The sequence below is a fragment of the Puntigrus tetrazona genome, chromosome 1 (genome assembly GCF_018831695.1).
Source record: "Puntigrus tetrazona isolate hp1 chromosome 1, ASM1883169v1, whole genome shotgun sequence".
NCBI lineage: Eukaryota > Metazoa > Chordata > Actinopteri > Cypriniformes > Cyprinidae > Puntigrus > Puntigrus tetrazona.
This window is the reverse complement of record NC_056699.1, coordinates 13,207,432-13,219,687: the sequence shown is the minus strand read 5'-3', so window position 1 is coordinate 13,219,687 and position 12,256 is coordinate 13,207,432. Positions and strand designations below refer to the sequence as shown.

At 36.1% G+C, this 12,256-nt stretch overlaps 1 protein-coding gene and 2 non-coding genes across 3 annotated transcripts; 2 read left to right on the top strand and 1 right to left on the bottom strand.

The window, feature by feature from the left end:
• The first annotated feature begins 319 nt into the window (after positions 1–319).
• Positions 320–392, top strand: trnar-ucg. The gene has a single exon. It is a non-coding gene; the product is annotated as a tRNA-Arg (tRNA).
• An 827-nt stretch (positions 393–1,219) lies between these two features.
• Positions 1,220–1,294, top strand: trnar-ucg. The gene has a single exon. It is a non-coding gene; the product is annotated as a tRNA-Arg (tRNA).
• A 1,697-nt stretch (positions 1,295–2,991) lies between these two features.
• On the bottom strand, positions 2,992–9,094 carry chrna9a (cholinergic receptor, nicotinic, alpha 9a). Its single transcript, XM_043243708.1, is given in 11 exon segments — positions 2,992–3,472; positions 3,475–3,624; positions 3,627–3,739; positions 3,741–3,906; positions 4,386–4,737; positions 5,736–5,919; positions 6,037–6,191; positions 7,947–8,015; positions 8,017–8,074; positions 8,076–8,091; positions 8,650–9,094. Coding segments are annotated over 11 exon segments (1,731 nt in total). The 5' UTR covers positions 8,696–9,094; the 3' UTR covers positions 2,992–3,050.
• Positions 9,095–12,256: the final 3,162 nt, after the last annotated feature.

Below are 12,256 nucleotides of genomic sequence, written 5' to 3'. Positions count from 1 at the left end.
GACTAATGGATAAGGCATCAGCCTTCGGAGCTGAGGATTGTGGGTTCGAGTCCCATCTGGGTCATATTTGAGGCTGTTCTTTGAGGTTAATTTGGCAGAACTAGAAAAAAAATCTATAGTGATTAGTTCAAAATTACAATATAGCTATAACAAATGCACATAGGACTAAGCAAAGAACCAAGTGTTGTGATGCTTAAAGAATGAAAGTTTACTTATGCATTTACAGACAATTAGCTTCTGAAAAAGCCGTTTTCTTAAAGCTTTTCCAGTTTAGCTTACATATTGCTATCTGTGAATGCACTTGACAAAGACAAATAAGGGTCCAGTGGCCTAATGGATAAGGCATCAGCCTTCGGAGCTGAGGATTGTGGGTTCAAGTCCCACCTGGGTCGTTTCAAGAAACATCTTTAGCTGCACACGAAACAAGAATTACTGTAAAACTTGAAGCCTTCTGAATGTGACTTTGCTTTGATTGCATCAAATTGTTCAGAATGCAAGGGCCACCAAATCCTAGTGCATTTTGAGGCTGTTCTTTGAGTTTCAGTTGGGTGCACAAAAATCTATAGTGATAAGCTGATAGTTGCAAAATAGTCATAACAAATGTACATAGGACTTAGCAAAGAACAGAGCTTTGTGATGCTTAAAGGTTGAAAGTTTACCTGAATGCGACAGATAATTAGCTTTGAACTGGCAGTTTACTTAAACACAAAAAAGGGCCCAGTGGCTCTAATGGATAAGGCATCAGCCTTAAGTTCAGCTGGTTGAAAAGACAGTTAGCTTCGAACTGGCTGTTTTCTTAAAGCTTTTCCAGTTTGTCTTACATCTTGCATCAGCCTTAAGTTCTGCTGGTTGAAAGAGACAGTTAGCTTCGAACTTCGAACAGTTAGCTTTTACAATTAAGGGCCCAGTGGACTAATGGATAAGGCATCAGCCTTCGGAGCTGAGGATTGTGGGTTCGAGTCCCATCTGGGTCATATTTGAGGCTGTTCTTTGAGGTTAATTTGGCAGAACTAGAAAAAAATCTATATTGATAAGTTCAAAATTACAATATAGCCATAACAAATGTACATAGGACTAAGCACAGAACCAAGCGTTGTGATGATGAAAGTTTACTTGCATGCGATAGACAATTTGCTTCGAAATGGCTGTTTTCGTAAAGCTTTTCCAGTTTAGCTTACATATTGCTATCTGTGAATGCACTTGGATAAAGACAAATAAGGGCCCAGTGGCCTAATATGGATAAGGCATCAGCCTTCGGAGCTGAGGATTGTGGGTTCGAGTCCCATCTGGGTCATATTTGAGGCTGTTCTTTGAGGTTAATTTGGCAGAACTAGAAAAAAATCTATAGTGATTAGTTCAAAATTACAATATAGCAATAACAAATGTACATAGGACTAAGCACAGAACCAAGCGTTGTGATGCTTAAAGGATGAAAGTTTACTTGCATGCGACAGACAATTAGCTTCAAATGGCCGTTTTCTTAAAGCTTTTCCAGTTTAGCTTACATCTTGCTATCTGTGAATGCACTTGGGATAAGAGAACTAAAGGGCCCAGTGGCCTAATGGATAAGGCATCAGCCTTCGGGCTGAGGATTGTGGGGTTCGAGTCCCGCCTGGGTCATATTTGAGGCTGTTCTTTGAGGTTAATTTGACAGAACTAGAAAAAATCTATAGTGATTAGTTCAAAATTACAATATAGCAATAACAAATGCACATAGGACTAAGCACAGAGAACCAAGTGTTGTGATGCTTAAAGAATGAAAGTTTACTTGCATTTACAGACAATTAGCTTCGAAATGGCCGTTTTCTTAAAGCTTTTCCAGTTTAGCTTACATATTGCTATCTGTGAATGCACTTGGATAAAGACAAATAAGGGTCCAGTGGCCTAATGGATAAGGCATCAGCCTTCGAGCTGAGGATTGTGGGTTCAAGTCCCATCTGGGTCGTATTTGATGCAGTTCAATGTATTTAAGTTGGCAGCAAAAGAAAAATCTATAGTGATAAGCTCAAAGTTGCAATATAGCCATAACAAATGTACATAGGACTTAGCAAAGAAAAGAGTGCTGTGATGCTTAAAAGATGGAAGTTTACTGGCAGTGTTCTTAAAGAGAAAAAGGGCCCAGTGGCCTCAACGGATAAGGCATCAGCCTTAAGTTCTACTGGTTGAAAAGACAGTTAGCTTCGAAATGGCTGCTTTCTCAAAGCTTTCCCAGTTTGGCTTACATCTTGCTATCTGTGAGTACACCTGCCTTTAATTTTCAGCACCTATTGAAATAAATCTCTTGACTAATTTTCATTTTAGGAGCTCATTTCATATTTTAATACTTACACAAGTGCATGAATTGATGTCTCCAAATAATCAAGTTTCAATAGTTAGGTGCCAGGGTTAATTACACTTTTTATTTTCAATTTCTTTTCCTTTTATTATAATTTGTTAATTGCTATTCTAGGATTCTGTGATTGATCATGTTTTATTTCTTATTTGTGTAGCAGCATTTGTAAAGTATAATATAAGCAGAAGAAGAAAGCAAGGAACAAGCACAGCAAATTAAAGAAATTTCAGAACGTTGATTTCTCTGATAATATGTTAGTGTTGGTCAAGGATGCAAGTTTTACACTGTGTGTGTGATCAACATTCAAGACTGATCTATTTATGCATTTTTAATGTGCATTAGTGTGGATGTCTGTCAATGCGCATGTGCAGGGTTAACTGTGCATTATTAATGTTTGTCCATGCCAGACAAAGATTGTGTTACTCTATATACACATGTGGGAACACGTCTACACCTAAAATATTAATGCTGTTTCTTTAACTGTTACAACCAGAGAATCTTCTTGAATGTAAAGAATGAAACCAACAATAAAGAAAATGAGACATTCAAACAACTAATTCTCTTGCAGTAACCTACATATTAAGTTGAATGTAGAACATTAGCGCATTTGCCAACAAATACAAGATGAAAAAATTTATCAGTAACTAACTGGTCTTTTGACACATAGTGTTAGCCAATATGAAATATCAGTTGATTACATCTTTATGGTGTAAACGGTCTAGGTTGCCTTGGCCATGACAAGGATACTCATGAGGAAGACCATGATGAAAAACACCCACATGAAGAACCTGTCCATCACCTTGGCAACCTTCTTCCACTCAGCCCCTTTGGCCTGGTGTGCCCTCTGCTCTCTGAAACAGTTAGCTATGTACTCAATGTTTCGCACCACTTTCTGATGTTGGCCACAGACACATACACATCCTTTGCCAGTGGTGGGCTTATTATAACTATCTGCTCCAAAGGTTTTGCTGTAGCTATTATCGTGGAGATACCCAACTCCATTTAGATAACCATTGCCATGATCGTAGGTGTATCCAGTAAGTTTTTCTGGAATGGAGAGTTCGCTGTCTTTGAGTTTCTCCTGGCTTGTCAATGGAAGCTTTTCACTTCCATCTCGGCCAATGTAATGTGTGTATTTTGATGATGGGCATTCTGTCGAATAGGCGAGTTGGAAGACGAGCGTGTCCTTCTTTGCTGGTTATGCCTCTGTTGTCGATAGTCTCTGCTGTTGTGATGGTACCCATTCCCATGCCGGTGGTCTCTGTGATTGTACCCATTAAACTGATTGCGTTTCTGTCATCATGGTCGCCATAAAACCCTTTGTCAAAATACCCATCTCTCTCAAGGCTAGCCAGTGGGTCTTCCGAGAATAATGTGCCTCGGTCACTTTCAGGTGTTGTACAGTTCTCCCACCTCATACACAAAGAAGATCTTCGACATGTAGTCTATTATCAGGACTTTGGCCCAGTGGGGCACAGGTTTGGCTTCTGCTCCACAGAAGTGTATATTCATGATAAAGATAGTCAATGAAGTAGAGGCCGTTATCATGGTCATTGTTGCAATGTAGTATTTTCCTATAGGAAAGGCAAACAAGGGACACATAACAAAGAGGCTGTGAAAAAATTTCTTTATGTGACATTTGAACATATCAATGATGATAATATTTTTATTTGTGATCATTTAGTGACAATTGGTGACAATAATTCAGTGATAATTTATTGGTTGATTGAAGTAGAGGCCGTTATCATGGTCATTGTTGACAATATAGTATTTTTTACTTGTTGTCTATATCACCCAGCTACAGGCATACTGAGACTGTGATGGGTAATATGTACTCTGCTTTTACTTCACTTCACAAACTGCTAGTTAATCGCAATTTCCACTAGGGGGCCAATTGAGCCATGACTTTTGGCTTTGACTTTACAGCATATGGTTGTAAAGTATAAACAGAACCACATTTAGCATTTTAACAGAACTGACAACATTCTTTGGCCAGAAAGGAAATAAATAATATTCCCACATATTTCTAAATTCTGCTCTATTGTAAACTCACCAATCAGGGGAACACTTTCTGAAGGTGGCATACTCTCGGCCACCATCAACTGAAATACAGTCAGAGCCAGCAGAACTGTCACCCCAAGTGAGACCTTCTCCCCAGAATCAGCAGGCAGGTAGAAGCCCAGTGGAGCCAGGAAAGAGATGAGGAAACACGGCAGAAGAAGGTTGAAGATGTAGAAGGATGAACGCCGCTTGAGCAGGACTGTGTACGTTATATCAGGGTATGGGTCAGAGCAGCAGCCATATATTATGACGTTCTTAACAGCTGGCATGCCGTGACACTCCCATTCCACATTTTCTACAAAGTCTGAAAGGTCACCACTCTCCATGCCCATGCTGATATCCACCTAGGGTTACAGTGATTCGATTTTTAGTTGAGTACAATTCACAGTTCACAACTCTATATAACAGTTCATTTACATTGTTCGTTTACATAAATAATGATTGCTTCTTTAAAAGTTCCATTCATTTTGGCTTATGTTTTTTATGAACAGAAATTAGGTTCCCATGCATGAAGCTGACTGCACAACAAGATGGTCGTATACATTTTATACTGAATAAAGGTTCTAGTCAAACTACAGCTTGTAATTTTCCTTCTTACTGTGTCTTTTTATATATTCCTGTCATAGTCTGTGGACATTTTGAGGATGTCTACAGCTACATGTATCAGAACCACAGATTTAAAGAATACTGGTAAACAAACAGCTGATATTAGCCATTGTTTTCCATGGTATTTTTTCCATACTGTGTTAGTCAGTGACCACCGCCAACCACTTGGTTATAATCATTATTCAAATTAGCTTGTATTGTGTTAAATAGCTGAAGAAGTAGAGGGTGAGTAAATGAGGAAGAATTAAACATTTTTGAGTGAATTATCCTTATGGATATTTTGAATTCAATATTGGGCCTACGTGTACCTGAAATTAAAATGAAAATAAATAAGCAAATGTGTTACAAATACCCCTTTTCATTAGGGGACTACATGTACAAGCAATATGTGATCTTAACTACATTATAAATATAAGTATGATGTACTTATTGTGCTTACATTGAATTGCAAAATACTTTTGCTGCTACTGAGTTGGGATACTTTTAAGATTAAAAACAGGTTTGGTATTATGGGTAGGCTTAAGGGATGTATTCTGTAATTGCAGGTTTTTTTAAAAATATAAGTACACTGTTAAAACATACACATACATTTACATGTATACACACTAGTTAAGGCAACCTAATATAATGTGACTCAAAAGCTGTTATCCAAAGCAACGTATTGGAATAATTTATCACAAGTATGCATGCTTACTATTGTACTTGCTAAGTATGTACACCTATCAAGTGCATATACCTGGTTGCCATTGTAGGTCCAGGAGCCAAAGGTAAGGTTGCACTCCTGGCTATCAAAGGGGAAATAAGAGACATCCACCTTACAGGAACTCTTAGTGATGGCAGGGGAGTCCCAAGTGATCTCACCATTATACCTCAACACCACATTCGTGTCTGGGGGTCCGGAAGAGTCCTCCTCATCCGCACTGAATTAAAAACAAATATAGAGGTCAATAATTCAGTCTTTTATGTATTCATTGAGCCTTTTGACTGTATTAAGTGTGTTTTATTCAAGATAATGTGTGTATGTGACATGTATTTACTTGTTATACAGAACGATGTCTGGTCTCCAAATAAGATTGCTGGGTATTCTAATGACCTCAAGTCCATCGTACTCATCTTTATCCCAGTGCAGATAAGCATCATGCCAGATCTGACGCACCCACAGGTATGTGGTCAACACCTGGTTCCTTTCATCCTAGCACAAAGAGTCAAACACAAAGCAATTTAGGCTCTGTATATATACAATCAATTAGTTGATTTGTGAATAACCACCTAAATCTATTTATCACACATAGTGATCATAGAAGATAGAGTTGTATGTATTTATTTTAAGCCACCGTATGTCCTTTTGGAGCTTGAAATCCTATTTGTTTACTGTGAATATGTTCAGATGTGACGAGGTTAGAGATCTATTTTTCTTTGAGGTAACAGTGTGAGTTACATTGTATGTTAAGACCAAGTATTCAGTCACACAGGGTCTTGCACTGCAAGATAAAACCCTGTTGTTGTACATGGAACACTTTCTCACAACAATGAAGAATGAAAGGAAAGAAAGTCTGAACCCTTAGGTTGCACTTAATGCCTTCTACATATCACATCTCATTGGTTAAAAGTACTCCTCAGGTTCAGTAAATTAATATTTGATTGAGTTTGATCAGGGCAGAAATTCAGTGCTTCTTGAATGAGAAATTCATTATCTCTTTCTGGAACACACATAACAACGATTACAAGAGTCTTATATAATTATCATCCACTGACTCTAAATGTAATACCATACTACTGAATTATAGCATTTAAATAAGTCGTTCACTAAAACTTAATTTTTGTCATCAAAAATTCATATCGCTCATATCGCTGTCAAATCAAATGAACAGGTTTGTAACACTGATCATGCGAACTATTTAGTGCAAATAGGTGTTAATACTTTCAATAAAGCAAAGGTTGCGCAAGATTAAACCATTCTGAAATCATGCAAAAGGCATTACATTACACAAATAAATTAATAAATAATCTACTGGAGAAAAAAACTACACATCTTATTATCCAACACTTTTGTAGGTTACTTGATCACTTACTGTTACACACTTCAAAGTGAGGATAAAACATGATCTGCAGTGGCACACTTGCTAGAAACTATTATACATTAGTCACACAGCTCACACTATACATACATGCATATAATGTTTACAGTGTCACAGGATACAGTGAGTTGATGAGAAGAGGATACACACAATAAACATTTGATATGTACTGACACCTAGAGTTATCCATAATAACTGCAACAATAGTGAAGACCACAGCTATTAATCCAGTGGGGTGATTTTTATTGGTTGGTAATTCTGCAATTGCATAATTATTATAATTTTTTTCCTACTGTTGACCATTCCTAAGGAACTGTATGATCTTATTAAATAAATAAATTGCTCACAATTAAGTAGGTCATTGTGGTGGTTCACCACTTGATGTCCAACTTAAAATCTACATAAAAAAACTTTTTTAAGAATAAAAATGCTTTGAAATTGGCTAGGAACCATTCACAAATTCTCTCTTACTACACCGGCCAACTGTTCAAAATAAGTAGGTTAGCAGAAGTATGAATTTGAACTAGTCGTATATTTTTAGAAGTTAAAAGTTTGGGGCAATGTGCAATCTTTGCGGTTTTCAGCATTAAGTCGCCCAAAGGATGATCAGAACATACAAACACCATGCCACATCAAGGGACAGTTGACAGTGTGTGGGTGTTTAGCTGGTGTGATATACAGTATGCCTTGATCTCCGAACCAACGGAAGTGATTTCAAACCCACTGTTTCTGCAGCAGATCTGATACATGTAGCTGTAAACCCATGCGGTTCTGTTATTGATTAAAACTGTAAAATAGGATTTAATGTCAGTATTCCATAGACTGTGTGTGTGTGTGTGTGTGTGTGTGTGTGTGTGTTTAGTGCTCACCATATCTTTAATCTGTGAGAGTGTGATCTGTAGAGTGACGTTAAGGGCTTTGTCTGTGTCTTCCACGGGCCAGTAAAGCATTAGAATAGTCGTCCATTAGGTCATTCAGCAATTTTTAGCAAAGTGACCTGAGCAGAAAAAACAACTAGAGAGAAGAATATATTTATTTAGCTATTTCATATATATATATATATATATATATATATATATATATATATATATATATATATATATATATATATATATATATATATATATATATATATTAGTAATAATTTGTAATAATATGATGCCATTCTTTATCATTGATTTTTTGTAAGCCACCAATAAAGAGTAACAAAACAAAAAAAAAGAAAAATTTTGTTTTAGACATGTAAGATAACACGACAATACTTTAGTATACTGACATAAATAACATAAATACAACACAGCAATAATTACCACAGTTACCCCATCACATACACTGAATATAGATAAATAGTACATATATAATAGTTAATACATACATTATAAAACAAGAAATACTATTTCTTAATGAGATTTAGTTCAATAACTATTGTTATCTGAATCAATACTGCTTATCAAATAAATAAAAATTGTTTTAAGAATGTTCAGGTATCTTTTACTGAAAAACAAGACAAAATACTGATTAAGAAAATGATTTATCTTATGTCAGTATCAGCATTAAAGAGCATGGACTTACCATGTAGCAACATGCTAATGTGAACCACAAGAAATACGATCTTCATTTTTCAGAATGGCAAAAAAAATAAAATTAAATCTGCCAGTTATTATTTGCTGTTGCTTCTCATTTGCCATCAATGGTCATATGTTATTTGCTGGCGAGGAGGACAGAGACGTTGCAGAAAGTCCCATAGCGGTCTGAACGCTGAGAGTGGTGGTGTGCCAGGTACAACACCGAAGGCCTGAATGTCATTCTTACTGTTTCTCTGGAACAAGAGCCGAGGTATCACATAGCATGCACACTAACACACGTACACACACTTCTTTTCACCGTGGAGATACTTATCTGCGCAAGAAGAATGTGTGTTTATAATATTGGAGATCTTCTGTTATTTCAAAAAAACATCTTACGTGCTATCTTTTGCAGACTTGTGAAGGATTGTGTGTGACTGAACGTATTTGTCCTGTTCGTCGCAGTGAGAGGCGATCTGACATGAGCGTAGTGCAGACAGGTCATGTGGTTTGAGTGTTACACACAATGAATTTTAAAGGAAGAGAGGTCTGTCTCTGACACATGCACACACTGAATTTCGATACAGCAGAGATTAACAGGTAACGTGTTTTTTAAGGTATAAATTCTAGACATTTCTGTAGACATGGAAATTAAAAATATAATTTTGAACCACCTTTTCTTTGCATTTGCATCACATATCAACTTTCTATTTCATTCAAGAGCGCGAACAAGTAATGTAGTTCCTGGTAGTAACTGGTGGGGTATATTCTTTTTTTCAATGGCTGATGAACAGAAATAAAAGGTAAATGTTAAACTAATACTACGGTGCCACATGTATTCAGACTTTGTTAATACTGCTAAATGTATGCATCAAATAATTATTTTATCAGGTAAACAAATGCATGTGTATGCATGTCTTATTTTCATTTCATATACTTGGGATATGTTTTGTCCCATGTGTAAAATCAGTGAGTTATACTTATGATATAAGTATAAATAAAATAAATTATCAGCGAGTTATATGTTTAACCTATAATTTTCATTTACTTCAGTAACAGATTTCTAGGCACCATTGAGGTGCTGTTTGTAACTGAATCTCTTTAGATTTTGTCAGACAGCCCCCTCATATTTCCCAACACCTACACAGGAATACAACAACATATACACTCAATGACTGTCGGGTCTGAAATGATGACAGGAACAAGACAGGAAGTGGTTCTTCTTGAGGCGTCTTTCTATCTTTCTCTTTCTTTCTCAGGCGTAGGAGAGTTTCATATCCTGTAGTGCACTTCGACATATTACACTGCAGAACTACCTTTCCCATAATGCTTCTGTACAGACAATCATTCTCAGGGATAATTGCATGGATTTCACTAAAAAAGAAAGCAGTTTTAAATAACTGTATTTTTTTCCCTCCATTGTTCTTTCTTACCTGTTCATCTTACACTGCAGCAGATCAGGTATGTGTAGAAAAAAAATGACACAATAAATTGTCATGATGACTCAAAATGACTCATGATGTGTATTCTTCGTTGTGTTTTCTGAAATTAGGGTGATTCTCTCAGTATCATTTTCAGGGGTATCTTCCCTGTCCTACACAATCCTTCCTCTCTGACTCACTACTGGCCAGACAAAGCAAAGTATGGAAAACCCTATAGGTTTATTTGATGATATTTCATATGTCTACCTGTTGCCAATGCTTGTTTTTTTATTTTATTTTAACAGCAGCTGGAGCTTAAATGCATAAGTAACTTATCTGGTAATGCACAATCTCTTAAATTTTGGCTTAACTGTCAATAAATAGGTGATTGTGCAAGGCTTTGATGCGTTGGGTGGATTGTATGTGTATGTGTATCTGAGCGCTCATGTGGTAAGAGAACAGTGCAGGTGTTTCCTGTTGTAAAAAAAAGAACAGAATGTGTGGTGGGTCGCGTAGAACGAATATGTTTATGTGTGCGTGAATTCATAGTGTGTTGTGCAGACCATAGCACTCATTAAATTGGCTTAAGCTTAAGCGCATATATATATATATATATATATATATATATATATATATATATATATATATATATATATATATATATATATATATAAACAATACTTTGTGAAATGTCTCAAATGTTTTTGTCTGTGCAGTTAAAGTTATTGACGTTCAATATAACACTGGACCCTAGTGTCTTTCTTCTTTTCTTTTTTTTTTATGTATAAATATATAGATATTGCAGTTTGAGTACAATCCTGTTGATTGTATTACCTAATGCCACCATTCATTTGTTCATTCATCGCAGGAGCAGCAAAGGTTTATTAAACATATTTTATAAAAATATAAAATATTTCTGATGGCACAGGAGTACTTTGACTTAAAAAACATTTTGAAAAGATCATTGAAGGTATTTACATTTCGCACTGCAGTTGCGTTTTTCTAAGGAGCCACGAAGCACAACGTGGTTTCAGTGAGTTCAGAGAGAGACGTTCTCCTGCTGGGATGTGGTTGCAGGCTCTGAACTCTTTAGTTCTCCAAAAGCACAGGCCTAGATCGTCTCCATAAACCACATAACATATACTCCTTCTTTCTGTTGCTCTGTCTTCTTCTTCTTTTCCTCTGTCGACTCTTTCTTTTATGCAGTGCGAGTAGTAGCATGCATCTCCTTTGTTTTTACATCTTGCCTGTGTGTTAATTTAATCACAATTTTATAAAACATTCTGCTGTCTAGCAAAATAGCACAAAGCCTCAAAATATAAGAGACTCGATGGGAATGTAATAAATAATCGTATTCGGTGCATTTTCCTAAGATCTCTTCTATGCATCAAGCCTTATTCACATGACCCGCGTGTTGTATACTGTTCTCAAACAAGGCTCTATCAGTTTTGCTGGACAAGCAAATTGTGAGTCTGCTGTGATACACTGCAAATATCTGATGTAAAATATACAATTATAATCAAGAAAGTTTGTACAGTGTTGTTAAGTGCTGTTGAAGCTTAACTAGAAGTCAGTTCGAACATGGTGAGCTCTGTCTCTGTTTTCTTCGTATTCATTTTCACCAGACTTCAGCACACACTTAACCCTCATACTCACACTGACAGCCAAACCTGGGCGCTCAGAATAGTGTGTTTCATAATGGATATAAATAACATTATCGCTTTATGTCTTGCACGTACAGGTGTAAAGTCGCAATGGATAAGACATTATGCAGGATATAATGTATTACATATTTTATCTGGCGTGAAAAAACACTTCAAACTTAAAACACTTGAATTATCTGTCAAGGCTATCTTGTAAGATGCCAGATTTAGATGTTTATTGCATAACAACAGAAGAAATCATTCACAGTTGTTATAACTGTTGAGGTAAGAAATGGCTTGGTTATTTTTCTGTGCAGATATTTTGTCATTAATGTTTTTGAAGTCTGTAACTAATTTATAACGGACGACCAGTTTACTTGTGTTTTAAAAGTATTTAAAAGGTATAATGCATCTTTGTCAAACAACAAATATAAATACTACCTAGTAAAACAGTTTGGAAACACTTTATTAAAGGGTCTCTAGCCATTTAATATTCTAGCATATTACTTGAATATTAGTGATTTATTATTAGTAATTAAACTCATATTAA